General features: G+C 38.7%; 3 protein-coding genes across 5 annotated transcripts in view; 2 read left to right on the top strand and 1 right to left on the bottom strand.

The window, feature by feature from the left end:
- The first annotated feature begins 196 nt into the window (after positions 1-196).
- Positions 197-25,159, top strand: HSPA14 (heat shock protein family A (Hsp70) member 14). 2 transcript variants are annotated; one of them, XM_006211685.3, is made up of 14 exons: positions 197-420; positions 1,488-1,568; positions 1,644-1,726; positions 10,065-10,113; positions 10,247-10,352; positions 11,226-11,316; positions 12,221-12,325; positions 13,398-13,556; positions 14,821-14,976; positions 17,067-17,169; positions 21,284-21,496; positions 21,891-22,064; positions 24,028-24,098; positions 24,984-25,159. In XM_006211685.3, the coding sequence occupies exons 1-14, from the start codon at positions 364-366 to the stop codon at positions 25,060-25,062; spliced, it is 1,527 nt and encodes a 508-aa protein (XP_006211747.1). In that variant the 5' UTR covers positions 197-363; the 3' UTR covers positions 25,063-25,159. The 2 variants fall into 2 exon arrangements, with proteins under 2 accessions (XP_006211747.1, XP_072811151.1); XM_072955050.1 differs by lacking the exon at positions 197-420 and adding an exon at positions 711-971.
- Positions 1,511-8,174, top strand: MSANTD7 (Myb/SANT DNA binding domain containing 7). Of its 2 annotated transcripts, XM_015245607.3 has the most exons (4): positions 1,511-1,568; positions 1,644-1,726; positions 3,744-4,473; positions 4,936-8,174. In XM_015245607.3, the coding sequence occupies exons 3-4, from the start codon at positions 3,750-3,752 to the stop codon at positions 5,454-5,456; spliced, it is 1,245 nt and encodes a 414-aa protein (XP_015101093.2). In that variant the 5' UTR covers positions 1,511-1,568; positions 1,644-1,726; positions 3,744-3,749; the 3' UTR covers positions 5,457-8,174. The 2 variants fall into 2 exon arrangements, with proteins under 2 accessions (XP_015101093.2, XP_072811152.1); XM_072955051.1 differs by lacking the exon at positions 1,511-1,568 and having other exon boundaries at positions 3,979-4,473.
- DCLRE1C (DNA cross-link repair 1C) overlaps positions 22,644-25,159 on the bottom strand; it is a 63,380-nt gene continuing 60,864 nt past the window's right edge. Inside the window, exon 15 of the mRNA XM_072955043.1 lies at positions 22,644-24,772. Coding sequence (XP_072811144.1) covers positions 24,765-24,772 — 8 coding nt within the window. The 3' untranslated portion in view covers positions 22,644-24,764. The remainder of the gene's footprint in view (positions 24,773-25,159) is intronic.

Here is a 25,159-nt window from a genome sequence, read left to right as displayed (position 1 = left end):
AACTCAATCGAGCCTTTCCATTGGCTCTCGCGAAAAGTGCATAGAAGGGGGCGGAGCGAAGGAGCCCCCTTCCGTCCCAACCTCGGCCGGCGCGTGCGCACTATCGCCCACGCGCTGCCTCTCCAGCCGGGCGGGGAAAGACGCACTAAAGCTATTCGCCGACTGCTTTAGAGAAAAGGCGGGACTTTCACCCTGATTGGCGACGGCGCGGGAGGCCGCGGCGGAGGGACCGGACGCAGTGGGTGGGAGGGAACGTGAAGTCGCCGCAGTGTCTGATGGGCCTGTTCCGCCGCCAGGCACTGTTGTCGCCGGAGGACCACTCGTTACTGCTGCCGGCCTCTCTGCCGGCGTCTCCGCCGCCTCATGGCGGCCATCGGGGTTCACCTGGGCTGCACATCAGCCTGTGTGGCCGTCTATAAGGTGACAGGCTCGGGGAGCTGGGCTACGGGTACCCGGTTGCCTGGGTGCTAGACCAAGCCCTTTGGTCACCTGCGGGGTTGTGAACGGCATGTCGCCGGCCTAGGGACGTTGCGCGGAGCGGCGGTACTGTGGCGAAGTTTTGGGGTTAAGGACTGGGCGGCCCGGCCTCGTGTCCCGCGGCTCCTTAGGAAAGGCCGCTGGATGCTGGGGAAAGGTCGGGGCGATGCCGGCGCGCGGGGTCCGGGGACGTCAGTGCCATAGGAGGCCTGGAGAAAGGGTGGACCCGGGGACATCGTAGACGCAAGAGACTCGAACGGGGAACGGGCCCGGGAACATCGTGGACGCAGGAAGCCGGAAGTGGGTCGGGCCCGGGGGACATCGTGGATGCTCGAAGCCCTGAGGGGGAGGGCCTCCCAGGGACGTCAGGGCCGCCGGAGGCCCTGAGGGGGACCTGAGCGTTTGATACCCGGAGGTTTGCCTGGAAAGGGCAGGGTGGCAGCGATCTGGACCTGGAGCTGTTGATCCCGCGAAGCGTGCGAAGCGAGTTGATGGTGTGGGCTCTACTCACTTGTCCTTTCTGGAAATGAGACATCCTGCCTAGAAGTTTCGGCCTTCCTCTCATCAGTGGGGAGGTGGGAGGGACAATAGTAATGGACTCCCTGGTACTAGTCCCATGTTTAAATGTCAAGTGATTTGTAAGGAAAAGAAAAAGGGATTGGTGCTCCTTCATCATATGTGGGAAAAGAGAAGAAAGATGCATTTGTAGAAGAAAGAGAAACAGGAAGGGTGATGTAATAAGACGTTATTATTGTATGTATATTATGTCTGTTCTGTTACTGGCTCTGCGGAGCAGACTGAAAAAAAAAGGCAGTTTTGGAATGCTGGTGTTACTAAAATCTAGGAAATCAATAACGGCAATTAAATCTACAAGTTTAAAATGTTGAGAAAGCAGTTTTTCTCTCATTGTATATAGCAAATTAACACTGGTCCATGTATGTCTGAATATAGCAAATGAGGCTGTATATTTCATTTCAAAAGAACTAATACGGTTGCCTATTTTTCTCCAGGATGGCCGGGCTGATGTGGTTGCAAATGATGCAGGAGACAGAGTTACTCCAGCTGTGGTTGCTTACTCAGAAAATGAAGAGGTACCATTCTCCTCATTTTTGCACTTTGAAATAAGGTGAAAATTACATGCGTTATAATACATTGCTCTTTTTCAGGTTGTTGGATTGGCAGCAAAACAAAGTAGAATAAGAAATATTTCAAATACAGTAATGAAAGTAAAGCAGATCCTTGGCAGAAGGTATGGAATAAAATAATGCTTTTATGTATGGTAATAAAAGTGCATTTATACATTGTAAGCATAATGTGAAATGAAACTAGAAACACCAATTTGTTTATTCATTGTTTTTTGTGACCGAGTCATTTCAACAATACCCCAGGAGGCTGTTCCTTTTGATAATTGTGGTGAGTCTTCTCAAGGATAAGATTCGACATTTGTTTCTTTCTTATAGGTCTGTTAGTATTGATAGCTACCAACATGCATTAGTTTTGACCATCTGTGTCATTCAGAGGTGGTAGTTTGGACTTTTCACATTTTTATAGTACTTTTTTGACTGAGAGAGCTTGAAAGATTGTGTGAGAATCTGAAGATTTCTTTGCACTGTAGTTGAATTTTGTGAAACCTGTTATAATTGGTGAATATTTATGTAGAAGCTATTGATTTTCTTAAGATTCTTTTGTGACGCTTTCTGGGAACTAACTTTTCCAGTTGGCTTACACATTTAATCATTAGAGAAATAGCTTAATTGATGTCTTAAGAATCAGGTTAATCATCTGTTGTAACTTTAATTAAAAGATTAAAGAGGCTTGCTTCCCCGGACTTCTGTCTCCTCAAATTATAGATTACCGTGATAATTAGGGGTCTTCATTTTCACTGGAGTTGTAATACTTGGTATAGTGTTTTTAAATTTTCAAAGTGCTTTCACATCTATTATTTTATTTAATCCTCTTAAATCCCTGTAAGATAGGGCAGATTTTATCCCTCCCCATTTCTAAATGAGAAAACCAAGGCACATAGAAATGAAGGTATTCCTAAGTTAGGGGGTAATTAGATAGAACTACAGTTTAGGATGTCTAACCCTTGGCCCTAGGCTCTTCCCTTTATACTTTGTTCAGTTGAGAATTTAAGTAGAAAGTTCCTTGTGTTCATATTTTAGGAGTTGGGGGATTATGAATTAAATTTAATGTTTATTTCTTTTATACATACAGATATATTTTTATTATCCTTTACCTGTGTTTAGTTAAACTGAACTTGATATTTATTTTTTGCCTTAGGTTATCTATTCATTAAGCCAAAAACTACTATATTTGGAGAAAATTCAAATTTTTGTGATGATACATATATTCCCATAACCATTTATCTGTTGACAAAACTTAGTCCTGAGCATATTGAAAATAAATTGAATTGGTGTCAAAAATGTTCAAATTATAAGCTGAAAAACAGGGAGTTGTAGATGGGTCTTGAAGCTAGATTCACTGTAAGCAGCCAACAATTTTTTTAAAATTTTTTAAGATAATGGTAGATTTACATACTGTTGTAAGAAATAATACAGGGAGATCAGATGTATTACTGGATTTACCACTTTGTCCAATGCTAACATCTTGCAAAACTATCCTACAGTATCACAGCCAGGATACTGATCGTGATGCAGTTAAGACAGAACAGTTCCATAGATTCATCCCCTGGTAGCCCTGTTTGTCTTTGGGGCAGATGGTCGAAGTAATGATGTGGGTGTCTTCTGCCATGTTGTGCAGATAGCTTTGTATTAGCGAGAACAACTTCAGCTCACTTCTCTGGCCCTGAAAGTTACCTTTTAACAAAGGAGTGCATTGGTGACAGAAAGGTAATACAGAGCCACAGCATGCCACTTAGACCAAGGTTAGTAAGGAAAGAGCCCCTTCAGACATGTATTGCTACACCCTAGTCCTTGCACTTATCCAAAGTGAGCTTCCTCGTGGTCCAGGCATTCCCCCTACCCTGGCCTGTCTATGTACAAGACAGATACAGATACACAGTTGTACCAGGTCTCAGCCTTGGAAGCATTCCGCCCTTTGTGGAGGAGCCAGTCCCCTTGTTACCAAGCCAGTAAGGCCCTTTTTACCGCTTGGTCCGGTACCCATCCTGGGCGAACTCCCAAAGCTGGGCTGTCTCAGCACTGGCATCCTGCCTCTGCAGCCTGCTTACAGGTAGCACCACTTAACTTGCTGCCACAGTTATCCACCCTCCCTGTAACTTTCATTCCCCTGTGGCCTTCCAGCCGGAAATGCGGTCCTTGGACCTGGCTTCTCAGCAATTAGCCCTGAGAGGGAAGAATCGGCTGGCTCCTGGAGATAGACCGGAGCACACAGAGTTCCCCCACCTTCAGATCGGCACCTTGCTGCCCAGGAGCCTCCTCCAGCTAGCCTTCTCCCAGTCCGCTATGGCCACTTCCGGAAGCAGTGCGGGCATCCGGTGGTCCAGACAGGAGACCCGAACGCTTCTCTCCATACTAGGCGAGGCTGAGTACATTCAGCGCCTCCAGACTGTGCATCACAATGCAGACGTCTATCAGGCTGTGTCTAAGCGGATGCAGCAGGAAGGCTTCCGTCGCACCGAGCGTCAGTGCCGCTCCAAGTTTAAAGTCCTGAAGGCATTATATTTAAAGGCCTATGTGGCCCATGCCACAAGTCTGGGTGATCCACCACACTGTCCGTTTTATGATACGTTGGATCAGCTTCTCCGAAATCAGATAGTGACTGACCCAGACCCAGACAACTTAATGGAGGAGGCTGCTTGGCCCAAACACTGTGATCAGAACTTAACAGCCTCTGACACCCCAGGACAAGAGGGAACCAGCATTCTGGGAGCAAAACGGACTCAGGCAGCAGATCATTCACCTGCCTTGCAAACAGTTAAGGAATCAGATGAGGATTGTCAGCTGAGAAACAGTGACCAGATGCAAGAAACCAGTGACCTTGAGGACTCCTGGGATGAATCCTCGGGTGCAGGTAACTCCCAAGTGTGTGAACGATTAGGGTTGCATAGTCCCTATTTCTGCTCCCTGCCCTCTTTTTTTTTTAACCTAAAGATAAAGTAAAGGGCTCTAGAATTTTAAAAGCTATGGTCCTAGGTATGTAAAGTATTAAAACTCTTTAAACCTGGAAGTACTCTTTAGAGCTGAACTAGTTTGGGCATTATTTTTAATGGGGACCTAGGAATTTGTGGCTGTAAAGTGGGCTGGATAGCTACATGGAAAGGGGTTCAAGAAGGCAAGGGGGGAAGTTTCAGATGTATGATTACAGCAGACCACAATGTCCAGATGCAGGAGATGAGTTCCCCCCCATCCCCTGTAGAAAGAGGCCTGGCCAGGAATACCATAGTTCTGTCCCTGTGTCTCAACTCAGCTGCCGGCTCCAAGCATTCCAGCAGCAGGAACGTCCTCTCTGCAACATTGTTGCTTTGTCTTTCAGGGTGCTCTCAAGGGACCCCCAGCTACAGCAGCTCCCACCACCTTTTCAGAGGTGCAGTTGCTCCCTGTCAGAGCAGCCCCATGACCAGACTGGGTGTGTCCGGTGAGCCCAGTCCCTGCACCAGCACCGGCCGAAACACTCCTGGGGTGGCCTCTGCACCGCAACCTCCAGTCTCCTCCAGAGTTCCTTTTGTTTCTGGAGGGAACAGGCCCTTGAACAGTGAGCCCCCTCCCAGGTGGGCAAGGCGCAGAAGGCGGTCAGTGGCCAGGACTATCGCAGCCGAATTGGCAGAAAACAGGAGGTTGGCACGCGAACTCTCAAAGCGGGAGGAAGAGAAATTGGACAGGCTGATTGCCATTGGCGAGGTGGCCAGTGCTCAGCAGGACATTGCCAACGAGCTCCGCAGGGATGCCGTGGTCGCGGTCAGACGCTTGGCCACAGCAGTGGAAGAGGCAACTGGTGCTTTTCAGCTCGGGCTTGAAAAGTTGCTTCAGAGGTTAATTTCAAATACCAAAAGTTAGGAACTGATCCCACAAGGGTGTGTTGCCTGCACTGGCAGAGGCCCGGGCCTCCTGGTGCCCTGGCTCCTTGTTTGTGTCCCCAGAAAAAGAAGTGGATGGGCCATTCATATGCAGAGTGATAGGAATTTACGTGCTAGCTGCTTCTCCCAAGCATCTCCACTAGTTGAAAGACCTTTCAGAAATGGGAGTGTTGGCCTGGTGGAAAATGGAGCCGAGTCCAGAGAGCTAGTTCGCCCTCGCTTTGTCACTGATGTAAGACAATCCAGTTCACCTCTACACCAGTTTCCTCAGCTGAATGGGGACAACCTGCCTACCTCACAGGGTTGTTGTGAGGACCACATGGTTAACAGATGTGAAAAGGTTTACGAGTTTAAAAGCACTATACTCATGTAAGTTATTAGCGCATCTGACCTTGGCCAAGGAAAGGCCAGGGTGAGGCACAGTAGTTGACGAAGTATAGGATTAGGGTTGTGTATCATGACCTCATTGCTTGAATCTTGACTAGTTTAACTTGACTGCTTCCTGGAGTTTACAGTCTTCATTTGTTTAAGTCCCTCTATAGCTTATTAGGTATAGACACAACACGTATTGGTACCTCTGTCTCTTAGTTTACAGTGCTGTGTCTGTGACATACACACTCAATAGTCAGTCCATCTTTCCCTCTGTTTTACTAGCTCTTAGTCTCTTATCACTGTAAGGATATAAGTCAGTAACTGGCAGGGATCCACACGTGTGCGTTATGGTTCACATTGATAATCTTTGATGTAATGAGAAACTGGCTGTCTTATAAAACATTCCATGTAAGTAAATTCTCTGCATTCCATATTATTTGTGTTCCTTTATATGCATAATTGCATAACTACAGTTTGGTTTGCCATTTGGACATTGTGGAAACAATTCGGATTATATCAGTTTCCCAAATGCTTTTAGCTAATGTTGTTCTTTTCTGTTTGCCTTTTTTCCTGTCTAGTATGTCACAGAAGGCAGGCCCTAGGGAACTTTCCAAAGTCACTTTTTCTCACAAGATGTAGGTAAAAATTCTCATTAATGGCATATGGTGGACGAGAACACTTTGGAACTATTGAGGGTGGTGTAGGGAAAGATGGCCTGCAGTAGGTAACTCTTTAAGCACAAACCCTCAGCAAAGAATCCCCCTTTCCCTCCAAAGCACACTTCCTTGAGGAGTTATGATGGCGTTGAGCCCTGGTTCCAACTTACTTTAGAAGAGAAGCCACTACTGGTCATTATGAACCTAACTCAGAGCTCTTAGGGGTTTAGTACTTTGAGGAAATACCAAAAGGAGACTTGGACTTTTAAAAAACCTTCCTCTAATCTAGATGCTGGAAAAATACACAGGCATGTTGGGAGAGGTTTTGTTTTACACTTTGCAGGCTTGGTTGCTTACCTAAATGCTGGGAATACAGACAGGTAGAGAAATGGTCAAAGCCTCAGGGGGGACATCCCTGGAAACATGAGTAGATGACGGGCCACCAAGCTCCTCTGGTGAACGGGCAATGGATGTAGGCTGTAGCTGGTGAGGTGGAATACGCTGGAATCGAGTTAGAACTCCTGGGTTCTAATGCTGGCACGGTCTGTTACACTGAGCAAATCACTGGCCCTTTTTGTGCCTCAGTTGCTTTATCTCTAGAATGAGAAGTTTGTACTAGATGACTTTTCTCATACCTTCCAGTTCGAAAAACTTAAATCATAAAAAAACAATTTCAACTGCAGTATTTTCCATCACAGCAGCATAGTAATGTATGTTTGAAATACTGGTAGTAGTTGTATTTTGAGGAAGCATTCTACGGTGTTAACATTTATAAATATATTTCCTGAATTTCTGTAAGCACCACACCAGACAGATAGATTCCTTGATTTGAAGGAGCGTATGTTAAGGTATTGAGATGGAAATACATACATACATTTTCTCAGTTGCTGTAGGCCATGCTATGGAGGGATGCATGTCAGTTCTAACCAGGTAACACTACTGTAGAGGGTCAGACTTAATGGAAAAACAGGGAAGCACTTGAAAGAGTTAGGTGTGTACTGTATTAATCTATTAATGATAGCAAAGTACATAGGTGGGGACTTAATTGAGATAAGAGAAGTGCTAAAGACAAGCAGAGTTGGACTTGGGAGGTAGTAGTGTGCAAATCTAATGGGTGCAGTAACTAATGGGGGAGTAAAACTAAAGGGAAAGATCTTAGAGAAGTAAACAAAAACAGGCCAAATTTTAAAAGGAGGGAAGTTGTGATAAGGGGAGGCCGTAGGGAAACAAGGCCCAAAGTTCCGCCTGAGCTCCAGGCCCAGCCATTCCTGCCTGTCTGTCTTTCCGCTTAGTAGACCAGTTCACCACTCCGTACCTCAGGTCCCTCACCTGGGAAGTGGGAGACTACCCACCTCACAGGAGTGGCGTGAGGGGCCAGCCAACAGAGGGGTGTAAAGATGCTCTCAGACGTGGCAGGCACTGCTGTGACCTGCTGGGGAAGGAGACCCGTAGCTCTGCGTGTGGGGGTGCGGGCCCGAGGGCCTGCTGACTACAAGGGGCATGCAGGAAAGAGGAGGAGGGGAGGTGGCACTGCTGGTGACGGTTGTGCCACGATGGTGGGACTGACACTGCCTCCTGCAGCCGCGATGTTGCTGGTGCTCTGTATGCTCCCCCCGTCTCTCTGTTAAGTGACTTCATTCTGGTGTGGACAAATAAAGTTGTGATCTGTACGTCGTTGTGGGTCAGTCCACTACTTTCCGGGCATATCATGATCGTTTGTCACCGTCCCCATTCTCTGTGTCCTGCTTTTCTCCAGGGCCTGGCCCTTCTGTGGCCCTCAGAGCTGCATGTACTTTCTGTCTTCATGAGAGAGAAGCCCTCTTTGCATGGCAGTTGAGAAAGAATTTTCCATTTCTGAGAGTTCTGTAAATTCCATAAAATACCCTTTTCTGGCAAATTATCTTGTCTGAGTGATAACATACATAATAGGAGAAATTATCCTGGTTGGCTAAAATTCTATCCCAAAGAAAACAGAACCACTAAGTGTTATGATGAAATTACAATAATCATGAAAAAAATACTATAGGCACACTTAATCTTTTTTTCTTACCCTTAAAATATTTGTCCAGGTTACAGTATAAATATTCGGTTAAAAAAGGGAGGGGGTATGTAGTGGAAGGAATACTAAACTTTGTGTTAAAATTTGGACTCTAGCCAGTGGTGGCCTTAATTAGCCATGTGACTTTGGGGAAGCTTCTTACCTCTTTCCTCTCTGTCAATTTTTAGGTGATAGAGAAGGAAGTATGAAGAAGCTGCAAGTATTCCCAAGGGAATCCTAAGCCAAATTAGTCCATTTTAAAATCCTTTTTACGCAGGTTAGGGTCTTCCGATGTTTAGTAACATTTAGCAGCTAGCTACTATTAATTTTCACCTCTTTAATTAAACGTTTAAGACTGGTCTCTGGACAGAAGAGCTATAGCCCCTTGCAAGAAGGCTTTAGTGGCAGAGTCTGCTTCATCTTCATTTCTAGGTGAGATTAAGCCAAGGATCACACTCCTGTCTGCTCAAGGGACAAAGGCACCTTAGTCGTTTGCCATCTTACTGCGAGGCAGCCTGGTAAAATCTAAAGGGCTCTTGCCTGGTCGAAAGCCCTGGAATCAAGTACCAACTCTGCCCCTGATTGTAATTGTGAACAGATTTACAGTCTGTTGCCTGTAGAATAATACCTGCCAAACTAACCCCACTTAGGTGTTGTGACGACGAGTAAGGTAATGTATGTGAAAACAGTTGGTAGCCTGCATTCATTTGTATTGCTATTTGGAGAATGTAACACCCATTGTCTTAATTTTTTCATTGCCATACACATTTATTAGTACCTGCTTTGTATAGAGCATTATATATCTGTCTACTTGTAGTACTCTGAACTTTTGCGTGTCAAATATTCATACTTTTGCTCAGTCTTTTCAGGTTTCAGGTACTGATTCATGTTCAGAAACCAAGCAACCAAGATGATGTTACGTATTCTGGTTTGCCTTTATTTTGTGGTTTTACCTCCTTTTGCCCTTTTTATCTCAGTGTTTGGATCTTCAGGATTAAAGAGATAACAATATATGACCTTAAATCATTGATATTATGAAAATCATCCCCAAATGTATAACATCTATTGACAGTAAGATCAGAACAAGTGAGAGCTATTTATTTTCAAATGTGAAGATTAACAGTTTAATAGAATTAACTGTAACCGTTGGAAATACCGCATCCATTTAATCCTACCATCTAGATCTGTAGTATTTCAAGATTTTTTAATATTAAGCAACTTAAGTTTGTTTATATCTTTGTATTTGTTCAGTGGTATTGAAGAATATAATCTTTAAGACATATATCAACAATACTAATACAACTGTTTAACTGTCTTTATCTTTTTTTCAGTTTTATTAGGCAGAATTTTTGCAGTTGGACTTCACATATACATTACATTGCGTGTAAATACATGTATACAATATACTGCACATTTCTTTTTCAGTTTATGTATATGTACTGATCATTGTTTGTAATAATCTCTAACAGTTAGAGCTTTAGCTTTTTAAACTTAAAGTAACTGTCTTTATCTTTATGGACAGCTCTGAGGATCCGCAGGCTCAGAAATACATCATGGAAAGTAAATGTTTAGTGAGTATGCTTCCTTATTACTTCCCTGTGACACAGAGTAATCACCAAGGTCATGACCAGTTATATTGCTTTGAAACTTTATATCTTTGTTAAAATCATTCCTTATTTAATACACTTATAATTTCCTTTATAGGTCATTGAAAAAAATGGGAAATTGCGATACGAAATAGATACTGGAGGAGAAACAAAATTTGTCAACCCAGAAGATGTTGCCAGACTGATATTTAGTAAAATGAAAGGTATTGAGCAAAAGAAAAAAAATCTCTTAAAATTGACCTTAAAAAAAAAGTGAGACGTGTTTTGATCTGGGGAGAAGCAGGGTAATGGTTCATGTTATCGGTGAGGAGACCTAATTGCTAGACCCAACTGGGTGACTTTGGTTTCCCTAGAAGTAGTGTAAATGGATTGGGCCAAGTTAGCATTTTCAAAACTTCTTAAGATGAAGTGGCCAGATAAGCTTGGTGAATAGTAAATGTTTTATCTCCTTCAAAATTCACGATAATGTCAGCAGATTAAGTAGGTCTGGTTTTATCACCACTTTAGGGTAAGGCTTGGAGCTGAGCAGCCTCCTGTGGAACAATTTGCGGAATTCTGGAGTAGATTATGTACAAGGCTCACTTCGGCTCTGGAATTTGTGATGAGCTCGGGGGTTGGAAGGCAGTCTTTAATCATGTTAGTTTGTCTTCACATTGATGCGTTAGGAGCTCATTCTCCGTGGAACCAGTCTAATTTGGGAGATGCTTGAAGCCTGAGAAGCCTTGAAAAGTATTTAATTCCATGTCCACAAATATACCAAAACCACAAAAAGTAGTGCACAGTTTAAGAGAACAGGAGTGGAAGGTCAGTGGGGTGGGGCAATCAGATGATTTGGAAAAATCTTTATAGTGAGAAGATCTTTGGTAGAAATTAATAAGCCTCAAAAGATCACTTGACATTTTTGTGTGTTGTCGGAATTTATTTTTAGTATTTTTTCTTCTAGTTTTATTGAGCTGTGACTAACATCCAGCACTGTATAAGTTTAAGCTGTGCAGTGTAATGATCTGACTTACATACATCAAGAAATGATGACCACAATAAGTTTAGTGAACTCTTCAAATATTTTTTTCATGTAGAAACGGCACATTCTGTCTTGGGCTCAGATGCCAATGATGTAGTTATTACTGTTCCATTTGATTTTGGAGAAAAGCAAAAAAATGCTCTTGGGTAAGTATAATATGGGGTTTTTCTTACTTGTTTAGTTAAAGGAAATACAAATTGCACAGTATCGCTATATAGTCAAAGGTAAAACTGTATTTGTAAATACATTTATATATTTACATATGTAAATTGGGTGGTAAAAAGTATGGTAATAATCATTAATATTTCCTATATTTTAAGAAATGTTTAAAGAACATAAAATTAGATGTACTTTCTTAGTTGTTTTGATTGGAAGCATTTTTGACTACCAGGTTGGGTTGATGTTTACGAAATCACTTCGCTTTAGTTTCATGTAATTAAGGCTTATGTGGGAATTACGAAAAAATAGGCAGTTTTAGAAAATATTTACAATTAGTTTTTCACCTTGGATTAACATCTAAGCAAAAAGCTGTGTTTAGTTTTTATAGGTCGTTACACAGATGTAATAGGCAAGCACCCATGCTTCTGCTCTGTGAACAGACTTCCCGGTGGGGCTTTGCTGAACACCCGAGTTGCTTCTGGGGCAGAGAATTGCTTTATTTACTTGCACTTGTGGGATGTTAAAATGTGACCCTTAGTTAAAGAAATTGGAAAGTTCTGTGATGTATTATAAATATGTCCTGATTGCTTTCTGAAGTTTGTAAGCTTGAGCATTTGGAGAGCTTTTTTTTCCGTATTCAGTGTAAGCACATGTTATTTTCTTTGTCAAGAAAATAGATTCTGAACGTTATTATTTTAAACAGAAAGTGATAGAGACGTAGGTTCGTTTCTTGTTCTTTGGCCATTGTCTTACTTCTGAAGGTCACTGCCCTTCGTGTTCTCCTTGTGATACCGTATTTGCTGTTGCCTAAAATCTTTAGCAGAGCATTTCTAATAATGTAGACTTGAACATGTTGTGATGGTAAATTCATTAAAAGCAAACTGTCCACAGGGAAGCAGCCAGAGCTGCTGGGTTTAATGTTTTGCGGTTAATCCATGAACCATCTGCTGCTCTTTTGGCTTATGGAATTGGACAAGACTCCCCCACTGGAAAAAGGTAAAAACCTATTTGCAGCTCTAAATTCTTCAGTGCAGAAAACATTTTCGATTAGAGGAATTGTATTAATAGAGGCTGTTATATGATGCAGTGTCTCCAAGCCTTTATGGATGGAAAGGCATCGAAACTCTCACTCTGAGTTTTTCAAACAGATGAGAAAGCTGTCCTAGGAAAGCAGAGAAAGGACATACAAGAGGGAAAGGAGCTTTTCTGCCCTTCTCTTGTCACTCACACTTTGTCACTTTAGTGGAGGAAAATGGGAAATTTATATATTACCCAGCCAAGTTCCAACTGAAGCTCTAGGGCACTGTTAATTTTACTACCCCAGTTATTAAACATGCTTAGAAACAGTGAGGACCTTCATATACATTTGTCTTGGCAGGAGATGGGGGGAAAGCCAGCATGGGGATTCAAGACTTCATTCAATAATGAAATAGTAAGACACACTCCAAATTTAGTTGTCAAAACTTGTCTTAATAGACCTGACACATAATGCCACTTTAGGGAAATCAATTCAGATGTGTTAATTTTCTCTAATTATGTCATTTCATTCAGCTCTCACAGTTACAGAAACTAATATGTATAAATCACTGAGAAATTACCTGTAGGTAAATGAAAATGTAGAATATCAACATTTTTGGATTTTGATACATAGGAAGTAAGCTCTTGGTTTTGCATATGTTTTATTTTTATAGAACATGTTATTGCAGGAGTAACCAGGACAATACTAACATAAAATTTCTATATTTAATTCTCTTACAATTCACTTTAATTACAAATCTCTTTATTTACTTTGAAAAATTAGTATTTTGAACTCCAGTTATACAGAAGAATATACTTTTACCAGCACAACTAAATGAAAAAAAACTTTGGCTTAGAATCAGATCTGGTTTCTGGATTTCATTTGTCACTAAATGATGACCATGGATAACTCAGTTACTCATGTGAGAGTTTCAGTTTCATTTGTGATTCAAAGAGATTAAACTGAATGACTTCTAAGTTTAAGACGCCCAACCTAACTCTACAGTGTTGTGATCCTCATAACTTACTCATATTGTCTTTTTTCTTTAAGCAATATTTTGGTATTCAAACTTGGAGGAACATCCTTATCTATCAGTGTCATGGAAGTTAACAGTGGAATATATCGTGTTCTTTCAACAAACACTGATAACATTGGAGGTACACATTTCACAGAAACCTTAGCACAGTACCTAGCTTCTGAGTTTCAGAGGTGAGTATTAATGGACTTGGTGATGTATTTCGATTGAAGTTTATCTGCAGGTTTGTTTTCCTAGTTTATTTGAAATTGCCCCCTTTCACAGGAGGACCTGTTTTTTCCAGTGCACTGGATATTTTTATGTTTAAAGTTATAACGTACGTTCCAGCAGATGGGGAAAGCGAGGCCAAGCTGCCCAGTGCAGTGTACTTGAATTTTTCACTCAGTGTAAGGGACCACCAGACACTGAACTGTATGAACTTGGATCTCAAGTTCGACTTCTTAATTCTTCAGGTACTGCTCTTATGTCTGGATGAAGGAGGGTGCAGGCACTGAGGCCTCACGCCTTCTGAGCAGTATTTACAAGTTTAGGAGACGATGTTACAGTTACATTCCAGTGAATTAGTGTCTCATGGAGTGTTTATGTAATTACTAATCTACTACCACAAGGAGTATTTTAGTTTTATTACTGGATGTAATTATTCCATTAAAAGTTCTAATCCTGTTTGGCATGAGTCAAATATGTATAGGTTACATTTGGGCCATTACTGCTCTGAAGAGTAGTTGAAACAGCATTTTCATCTGTTTGACTAAACTGGATAAAATAAAAAGTCTTGAAAAAGTGATAATTTCTCACTTGTGTAATAAAGATCTGTACTGCTTTTTGTTTTAAAGGAAGGGCACTGGTAATTTTACTACCAATTCCAGTTATTAAATATGTTTAGAAACAGGGCCATCAGTCATCACTTAGCAAGCAATTTTAACAATTGACTCACCTTGGAGGTAGACGAACTGTAATTTTACATATTTTATGTTTCAAATTTCCTTGAAGAAGCACTTTTAGCTCTTTTTTTTTTTAATGCTGGACAGATAATTTTATACCATTAAACAATAATCATGCTGCAGTTTTAAAAGGTAAGATGTGACTGAGACTTGACCCCATTGCATGAATCTCCTTCAACCTCCATTTGTCTCATCTACAAAAAAGATGACATGTACTGCACTTCTTCCTCAAAGTACAGTCCATTATTGTGGTTATAGAATCCAGCATTTCAAAGTGTAAAGTGGATTGGTTATCCACTTTTCTTGAGACACTTCTTTAAATTGCAGAGAATTTTCTTCAGAAGCTTTGGAGAGTTGGAAGCCAGATACTAAAACCTGGTATTAATATTGATTCATGAGCTTACTATCCTAACAGGGATTATCCAGATTTTAGTTACAATGAATTCTAACTGACCTAGTGATTTTTTAAACTTCAAAGACTACATTTTTAATTTAGATGCTTCAAACATGACGTGAGAGGAAATGCGCGTGCCATGATGAAACTGATGAACAGTGCTGACACTGCAAAGCATTCTTTGTCAACCTTGGGAAGTGCCAATTGTTTCCTTGACTCACTGTATGAAGGCCAGGATTTTGATTGCAATGTGTCCAGGTAAAACTGAAGTTCGAAACACTTGAACAGAATAATTCCAAGAATATTCATATTTAGGTGTAATTTTCTCACTGATGGTTTTTCTTCAGTTGATTTGAGATTTATTAGCCCTCTATAAAGGAAGAGCTTCTCTGTCTTTACTTCTGGGGTCCAGTTTTTGTCAGCCTAAATAACTGTTCTCAGAGCAATGACATCAGTTGTGACTGTCCCGTTACTTTACGGCTACAGATAGCAGTGTGTGGGACAGGCTTCCTAGATCTTTGACAGAAAGATGAGTGGAGGCTTGAAGTATGAAATTTTCAAATTTCTCTTACTGAATTGCAGTCCTGCCGACACGGTCCCTCGTTCTTTGTTGCTTAAATCTGATGTGGGGCTTGTGCGTGTGTGAGTGGTTGTTTGCCCCACCTTGTTAGTTTCCCTGCGTGGCAGCCTGTGTGCTGAGTATTGTCTGTATATTAACTCTCAAGTTCTCCTAGCAACCGATGAGGTAAGTGCTAGTATTTTCCTTCCTTTACACATGAGGAAGCTGAAACAGAGAGGTTTCATTTTGTGTCCAATGTTAACCAGCTAGTAAATGACAGACCTGGGATTCAAACCCAGCTAGTTTGACTCCAGAGTTTATATGCATTACCTATCACACTACACTGAGGATTGAGCTGCGTCTTGGTTTTATTTGCTTTGTCATCTGTCGTCAACATTTTAAATTTTAATAGCTTTTATGACATTTAGTAAACACAGGTTTAATATGCATAAATTGTTTGTAATGCTAATACCTTTTACATAATCCAAAACATTGATTTCAAGTGATTGCACCTTCGCCCAGAACGTCCAGAGGGAGGCTGTCAGCCTATCATTTTGTGTTGCATGTTACTAACAGTAATAATAGCTACCATTAGTTAGCACTGTTTACTCCTCCCAACATGCTAACAGATGACTTGGAAACAGTGAAGGTTTCCAGAGTTACAGTACTATATTACATTTAGGCTTCTACTAACCCTATTTGGTCAAATTGTCTCTTCGTCCGGCCCGTGTACTTTAGCTTCCTCCCTTTCCCTGGGCTTTCCCAAAGACTCGCGGTCAGCACCACCCCATACCATGGCCACCAGCCACCTGTGGCTATTTAAATTTAAATTAATTAGAAATAACATTAAAACATTAAAACCATTAAAAAATGGGTTCCTCAGTAGCATTAGCCACAGTTCAAGTGCTCAGTAGTCTCAGTGTGACCAGTGGCTCCAGAAAGTTCTCCAGATCTTTTAAGAGAGATTTCAAGCTACAGCCTAAAAGATAGAAAGTTATTAAATTGAATTAAAATATCTTCTGTGGGCAGAATGTCTTTATATTTTTTGTATTTCCAGAATTTCTAACTTAGTGCTAAGTTTGTCTAAGTACTCAGTATATGTTTGCTTATTAATATCAGTTATTAAGAAGAAAATAGAATTTGTAATGTTTCATTAAGGAAATTTTGCCTTTATCACAAAGATTTCAACTATAAAATATGGTTCAGTACCTGGAGATAGCACAAATATATTTGAAAATCAGTTATCTGCATTTAAGAAGCTTAGTATGAAATTAGGGAGTACATTTTTCATGAACATAGTTCTTTTATTTGCTGGCATTCAAGCTTCTCAGATGGTGCAAAACAACTAAACTTAGGTGCAGGAGACACTCAGACTATAAAGAAAAATAGTGAGAAGCAACTTTTAAAACTTTTAACACATAAAAATAGCAAGAACTTCCAAATGATGGTTTGACTTGGATCAATAGATTTATTGTTGGAAATGCCATACACTTAATATTTATTTTTAGGTTTTTTGAAAGCTTTTAAGTAGGGTAGGTGAGACAATCTTCCACCTGAACTTAATATCAAATATCTTCATATATTTGTAGATGGATAACATAAGCTTTTTATCCCCCCATGGTGTTGCACTGCTGGGTGTTTAATATCCTGTTCTGATCATGAACCTATTAAGAGATCCATCACAGTAGATTTTGGCATTACCCTTCACAAGAAACAGATGTCTTTTTTGACTGTACTAAGCTTTTTTTCTATGTCTTCTCTGTGTGTGTTTGTGTATGTGTGTGTACAGAGCAAGATTTGAACTTCTCTGTTCTCCACTTTTTAATAAATGTATAGAAGCAATCAGAAAACTCTTAGAACAAGGTGGATTTACAGCAGATGATATCAACAAGGTAATACTTTTATCGTTTTCTTATTTATCTTGGGAGTAATTTTTAATTTGGAGTTTGGGAAAAAGCCCCTTGGTACTGAATGCCTTCCAGGTTCTTTCATGTTTTTACAAATGGCAGGACTTCCTTCTTCTTTAAAGTGAATAATATTCATTGTGTATCTGTACCACATCTTTATCTATTCACCCATTGACACACACACAGGATGTTTCCATACTTTAGCTATTGTGAATAAGGCTGCAATGAATGTGAGAGTACAGATATCTCTTTGAGATAGTGATTTTGTTTTCTCTGTATATATACTTAAAAGTGGGATTTCTGGATCATATGGTAATTCTATTTTTAACTTCATGAAGAATTTTCATACTGTTTTTCCATAGTGACTATACCAGTTAACATTCCCAACCATGTATAAGGGTTCTCTTTTCTCTACATCTTCACCAGTATCTGTTATCTCTTGTCTTTTAAAAAATAGACATCCTTACATGTTTGAAGTGATGTCTCGTGGTTTCAGTTTTTCATTTCTCTAATGATTAGTGATGTTGAGCAAACCTTCATTTACCTTTGGCCACTTGTACGTCTTATTAGGAAGATTGTGTATTCAGGTCCTTTGCCTGTTTTTTTAATTGTATTATTTTTTGCTATTGAGCTAATGAGATTCTTGTGTATTTTGGATATTAACCCCATTTTAGATACATGATTTACAAATACTTTCTTTCATCCCACAGATTGCCATTTCATTTTGTTGATGATTTCCTTTGCTGTGCATGCTTCTTAGTTTGACGTAATCCCACTTGTTTATTTTCGCTTTTGTTGCCTTTGCTTTGGGTATCAGATCCAAAGATTATTGCCAAGACCATCGTCAAGGAGTTTATGCCCTATGCTTTCTTCTAGGAGTTTTATGGTTTTAGGTTTTACTTCAAGTCTTTAATCGATTTTGAATTGATTTTTGTGTGTGATGTAATATAGTGGTCCAGTATCATTCTTTCGCTTGTGGATACCCAGTTTTCCCCATACCATTTATTAAGAAGGCTCTTCTTTCCCTGTTGTATATTCTTGGCTTCTTTGTTGAAAATTGATTGGTTGTGTATGTGTGGGTTTATTTTTGGACTCTCTATTCTGTTCCATTGATCTGTTTGTCTTGTTTTATGCGAATACCACATTGTTTTGATTACTACAGCTTGTAATATAGTTTGAAATCAGGAAGTGTGATGCCTCGAGCTTTGTTCTTTCCTAAGATTACTTTGGTTACTTGGAGTCTTCTGTGGTTCTATACAAATTTCAGGGTTGTTTTTTTCTATTTCTGTGAAAATTGCCATTGGAATTTTGATAGGGATTACATTGGATTTTTGGGTAGTAAGGACATTTTAACAATATTAATTCTTCCTATCTATGAACATGAAATATCTTTCCATTTATTTGTCTTAACTTTCTTTTATCAGGCTTGCAGTTTTCAATATACAGATCATTCACCTCCTTAGTTGAATTTATTCCTAAGTATTTTATTCTTTTTAATTACTCCTGTGAATGGGATTGTCTTCTTAATTTCTTCATCCAGTAATTCATTTGTAGTGTATAGAAAGTAATTTAAAGTAATTTTTGTTAGGTATGACCTTACTGTTGCCAATTTGTTAATTGTTTTCTGTCTGTTTCGTAGATCATTTGTTTGTTTCTCTCTTTCCTGCCCTCTTTTATGATTTGATGACTTTATGTAGTAGTTTGCTTTGATTTCTTTCTCTTTACCTTTTGTGTATCTAGATTTTTGCTTTGTGGTTACCATGGGCTTATATGAAACATCTTATATAGTTAAAATAGATTATTTTAAGCTGATGACAACATAACTTAAAACATAAAAAAGCTCTACATTTTTACATTCCTCCTCCCTGCATTTTATGTTTTTGATGTCACAATTTACATGTTTTATATTGTGTATCCATTAACAAGTTATTGTAATTAATTTTTAATGCCTTTGTCTTTTAACTTTTGTATTAGTTATAAGTGATTTACCTACCACCACTACAATGTTAGAGTATTCTGAATTTAACCATCTATTTATCTTTAACAGTGAGTTTTATACCTTTATATGTTTTTATGTTACTAATTAGCATCATTTTGTTTAAACTTAAACAACTCCCTTTAACATCTCTTGTAAGGCCAGTCTAGTAGAGGTGAACTGCTTCAGCTTTTGTATGTGAGAAAACACTTATTTCTCCTTCAGTTTTGAAGGACACTTCACTAAGTTGAGTATTCTTGGCCGACAGTATTTTTTCTTTCAGCACTTTGAATATATCTCGCTTACAGCTTGCAAGATTTCTATTGCAAGATCCACGTATAGTCTTAAGGGTGTTCCCTTGTATGTAATAAGTTGCTTTTCTCTTGCTACTTGTAAGACCCCTTCTCTGTCTTTAACTTTCAGCAGTTTAATTATAATGCATCTCACTGTGTGTTGCTTAAATTAATCTTATTTGGTACTTTTGGAGCTTACTGGATCTGGCTGTTTCTTTCCCCAGATCAGGGAAGTTTTCAGCCGTTACTTCTTTGAATAAGTTTTCTGCCTCCTCCTCTCTCTCTCTCCTCCTTCAGAGATCCTTATATTACATATATTGGTCCACTTACTGATGTCCCATAAGTTCCTGAATCTGTCTTCTTTCTTTTTCATGTTTTTTTTCTTTTTGCTCCTCTAATTGAATCAGTTCCTCTGCCCTGTCTTCAAGTTCACTGACTCTTTCTTTCATTTTATCTAGTGTGTTGTTTAAGCCCTCTATTGAATTTTTAAGTTCAGTTATTTTCTTCAATTCTATGATTTCTGTTTGGTACTTTTTTATATTTTGTGTCTCTTTCTTGAAATTCACACTTTGTTCATGTATTACTCTCCTGACTTCACTGAACATCTTTTTTACTGTTATTTTTAACTCTATCAAATGAATCACTTATCCTTGGTTCTTTAAGATCAGTGTCTGCAAATTTATCTTGTTATATAGTTCGGAACATATTTTTCTCTATCTTCATTTTCCTTGACTCCCTTTGTTGGTTTCTGCACTTTACATAAAACTGCTACCTATTCCAGTCTTGGCAGACTGGTCTTGTGTGGGAGATGACCCTTGTCAGTCAGCCCAACCTGAGCTCCTGGTGGCTTCTCAAAACTCTGTGCCTGTCTAAGTTGCCATTTGTGTTCTTAGAGACTCTCAGTAGTTGAGGGTGTGTGCAGGACCATCAGTTTCCTGAAGCGGAAGATCAAAGTCAGCACCTAGATACAGGCTCATTAGAAGCTGGACCCTCAGGCAGCAGCTGGGAAAGTACTCAGTCAACCCCTTCCCTTCCCTTCCATGGAGAAACTGGGCAGTGGGCATGTTTGCCTTCTCCCCACTTTCTGAGTCCAGGTGTGTAGCCACAGAGCAGAAGTCGCTTCTTTGCCCATTTAAAACCTGCTTCTTTGTTTGCTGTTGTCCTGGGGGACTCATGAATGCAAGCCCTGGTGGCCATCAGGGCAGGGGATCTGGGGCCTGTCCCTTGGGTGTCAGTTATAAAAGCTGGGGTACTAGATGTGTGGACAGTCTCATGAAGGAACAATTTTATATGAAGTATTTCAGAGAAAACAGTCTTAATCAGTGGTACCTAGAGCTTAAAGTGGTTGTAAAACATCTTTTTCCTTGAGAAAATTATTCTTCCACAGTGAAGACAAAACCATGGCATAGTTTTCACATGGAGAGATTACCAATGTTTATTTTGTCACAGAAATGCTGTGATTTATGTAAACATTTCTTTTAGATAATGCTGGAACAGTATGAAATATTAATTACTGTATTTCCTATTCAAATGAATATTTGTGGTTAAGTGTCATATGCCCAGTATTAATCATATGTTGTTAATATTGTATTTTTCTATGTGGTGAGATCTCCTCATTTTAAACTTTGTTATTATGAGTAAAGAATATGTTTAATATTTAAAATGTATTAAATACATATTTATATGTAAATATAACATAAAATAGCATGTTAAAATAGGGCTGCTTATATTTCACCGGTTCATATGATAAAGATGGCTCAGTCTGTTACACTTAATTTTGAGAAACAATCATTCTAAAAGTAAAAAACTGAAAATTATTTTTATTTTCTAGGTTGTCCTTTGTGGCGGATCTTCTCGAATCCCAAGGCTGCAGCAAATGATTAAAGATCTTTTCCCAGCCGTTGAGCTTCTAAATTCTATTCCTCCTGATGAAGTTATCCCTATTGGTGCCGCTACAGAAGCAGGAATCCTTATTGGGAAAGAAAACCCTTTAGTGGAAGACTCTCTTAAGATAGAATGTTCAACCAAAGATATTTTAGTTAAGGTATGTTTAGCTTTATTTTTCCAGAGTAGTATAAATTTATTACCATAAGTTTATACACATACTGTTTTTAAAATAAAACTTTGTATACTGGCAAAAATTTATAATTTTACTTTTAGTGAGTTTCTGATATTCTTTTTTAGTTAATATTAATCTAACATGTTAATTTCTTAAATATAATTTTATTCATAAGCTTCTAATATAGGTAGAGGCATATGTTTCAATTTATTTTTAAATAAAGTGGGTTGGGATTGAGGATCACTTCTACATTCGTCTCTATGCCTCTCTGTAGTTTCCAGATTGTCAGGAAGGAGTATATATTAATTTCTAGTAGGAGTGATTTTTTTATAATTGTAACAATGTCAAAGAATATGCGTATTATTTTCCTGCTTTTTAGGGAGTCGACGAATCAGGAGTCAACAGTTTCAAAGTACTGTTTCCATCAGGGACTCCTTTGCCAGCTCGAAGACAGCATACATTACAGGCCCCTGGAAGTATATCTTCAGTGTGTCTTGAACTCTATGAGTCTGAGGGGAAGAACTCCACAAAAGAGGAAAATAAGTTTGCACAGGTGAATAGATCAGATTGCACTATGAATTAGTCACATGAACCTATGTGGCTTTTCTTTCTGGATTAGACTCTTGTTTAATTTCAATTAATATAATATGATATAGGACATTTAACATATTTTTATGAATGGATTACTTGTACTTACTCATTTTTGAAAGAGAGAAGAACTAGGCAACCTCAAAATTGAAAAAGCTAGAGGAAAATAAAAACAAAGTACAGTTGTATTTAGATTGTTTCTCTCTGTGCTCTTGACCCTCCTTGGTACTAAGGTACCTGGCAAAGGAAATGCCATTTCTTGGTTTGCTAAATGCCAGGTATGTTTTACTAGGCAATTTACATAGTCTCAGAATGCTGTGAGATAGACGTACTATGTGTGTTTCATAAATGAGTCAGAAACAGGCTCATGGTAGTAAATACCTTGTCATTGTCTTGATTGAGCAAAGATTTCTCCTCTGGTTGGTTGCACTCCTGGACCCATGATCTTGCCTTTATACCATGCTGCTTCTGACACAGGATAAATTTGCTTTTTCAGATACCACATGCCTGTTTCATATGATATGGTCCTCTGCATCTTTTAAAAAGAGTGAGGTGGAACCATGTTATCTGCTTAGAAACATGCCCAAGAAATATAGTTATGTTAAAACACACACACAGGGACTGCAGAACTGCATTTACAATATGATGTCTTTTGTGTTTAAATCGAAATCTAGACAGAGAGCAGGGATGTGTGAAGGAGGTGGTGTGTGGGGAGGTTGTGTATTTAGATGTCTATCTATGGCTACAGAGAATAACCATAGGTATTGGAACAGTATTCAAGAAACTTAACAGTGGGTAGATTTGAAGGTACCAAGAAAATTTTTCTTTTTAGTTTTTAACACTTAATACTGAATTTTTTACAAACAGCACATTAATTACTTTTATAGTAAAAATAAAACAAATGTAGGTAACAAAAGAGAATGATTAGTATCTTTAACTTTACATCTGTTCTCTGATTTCAACAAAAGAATAATGAAAACACACACGGGTAACATGTCTGGGTTCCACCTCAGACTTAACTTCTTAGAATCTGCTGGAGAAGGGCTCCTTCAACTGGTTAAGTTTTCAGAAGCTCCTCCAGATGTTTCTGTGGGTCTTTACTACAAAAGCACTTTCCTATCACCAGATTTCTAAGTTCAGATGGAAGTTTTCCTATTCCCACAGCTTCTCTGTCTTGTATATTTATAGCCTTTTCTCTGCACATACTCCTGTCACCATCCTAATTTACGGCTGCCAGAAAGAAACACGTTAGTCACATTATACTGAATTTCAAAAAGAGTCTCTTAGGGATTCCATCTGTTCTAACCTCCTCATTTTAGAAATGAGTAAACTTAGTGCTTGCCTAAGGTGAGGAAACTTGATATTGGCAAAATCTGAAAGTCACTTCCAACCTTAGTCTATTGGTATACCTTTCTTTAGGAAACTGACAAATTTTATAGTAAATTCATTAGTATCTCTGACTTACAAATGTAATCTTAGTTGTACAAAAGAATTTGACACATATTTCTTTTAAATACATTTTCCAAGTGCATTTAAAACATTTGAATTTTTTAAAGTATATATAAAAGGCGTCCTGAAAGGTAATTTACATGTTACTATAATGGCATAATTACCAAAAAGAAAAGCAGCCCCTATTTTCTGAGACAAACAGTACTTTATAGAAGTAAGCATTCTAATCTAGGACATGACATTTAAGAGGGACAAGTATATTAGTTATCTTACATGCCCTCCTTATAGAGGAGACATTTCCGTTAAGGAAACGTAATCCTGTTCTCTCAATTATGATAAATGGTAGGAGAATTGAAAACAGCCCTATTTTAAAAGATTAGTTTCGGTAAGTAAGATTTAGTCAGTTGGAATAATTGATATATCAGTTTATTAATAAGTCAAAGTACTAAATCATCGTTGTATTATTTTTGCATAAACAGGTTGTGCTCCAGGATTTAGATAAAAAAGAAAATGGATTACGTGACATATTAGCTGTTCTTACTATGAAAAGGTACAAACAACTTCTTTTTTTCTTTTTTTTTACAAACAACTTCTGATGTTAAGAAAATCCACTTTGAGAGCTGACCTTTTTTATTAGTTTATTGATTTTTTACCTGTTGTCATTCTGGGAAAATCATTTATTAAAAACTTACATTTTATTGGTGAACTACATTTTTGCCCTGTAAAATTACATTTACAGAGGGCAGTGTACCTCAAGTCATTTGCATTCTGAATTTTTTTATGGACCCTTTGATCATTTTGGGTGCAATCAACCTAAAAAAGTAGTCCATGCAAGTTTATAGACATAACTTTCATCAATTTTATATATAATTTTCAAAGGTTTACATAATTTTTTTTGTCTCATGAAAGGGTAAGTTTATTTCAATATTGCAACAGAAAATCTGTAGGAAACTAATTACTAATTAAATTCAGGTTTTTATCATTTCCTTAAAAACAGGTCATCCATAATACTGTGTTTTACAAGTAAATCATTTCCAAATTAACACTAGGGACAATTCACTGCATAAACCATACTTAACAAGAATATAGAATTCATTAGGGCACATCTGCCTTGGCCTGGGCTTGAAGAGAACATGATGCATTTTTACAAGCTTGCATACAGTCTTCAGTTTAAGATCTTTATCATCATAGATTTTCATGGAATACAACTTTCATCTCAGTTATCTAGGAGGAAATTTTTAAGAAAAATTTTTAATTTTAATGAGGACATATAGTTCTAAATTTAAATACACTGCAATTGTGTTTCTTCTTTCTCTCAATATTCTTTCAAAAAGTAAAATGATCCCTTGTTTACTAAGTAAGTTTTCAGGTAATTTCTTAAGGACTTTCTTTTTTTATAAATTGAACTTACATTATTTATTTTTCATTTGCTTAGGGATGGATCTTTACACGTGACGTGCACAGATCAAGAGACTGGAAAATGTGAGGCAATCACTGTTGAAGTAGCATCTTAGTGCTTTAGAGAAACCACACATTTTTTAGAACCAGAATATCAACTTTATTTGGTTTTGTTTGTAAGTGAGGTTTATATTAAAATACTTTTTGAATGAA

Source organism: Vicugna pacos, chromosome 35 (assembly GCF_048564905.1).
Source record: "Vicugna pacos chromosome 35, VicPac4, whole genome shotgun sequence".
NCBI lineage: Eukaryota > Metazoa > Chordata > Mammalia > Artiodactyla > Camelidae > Vicugna > Vicugna pacos.
The sequence above is the reverse complement of the archived record's forward strand: the minus strand, read 5'-3'. Positions and strand labels throughout refer to the sequence as shown.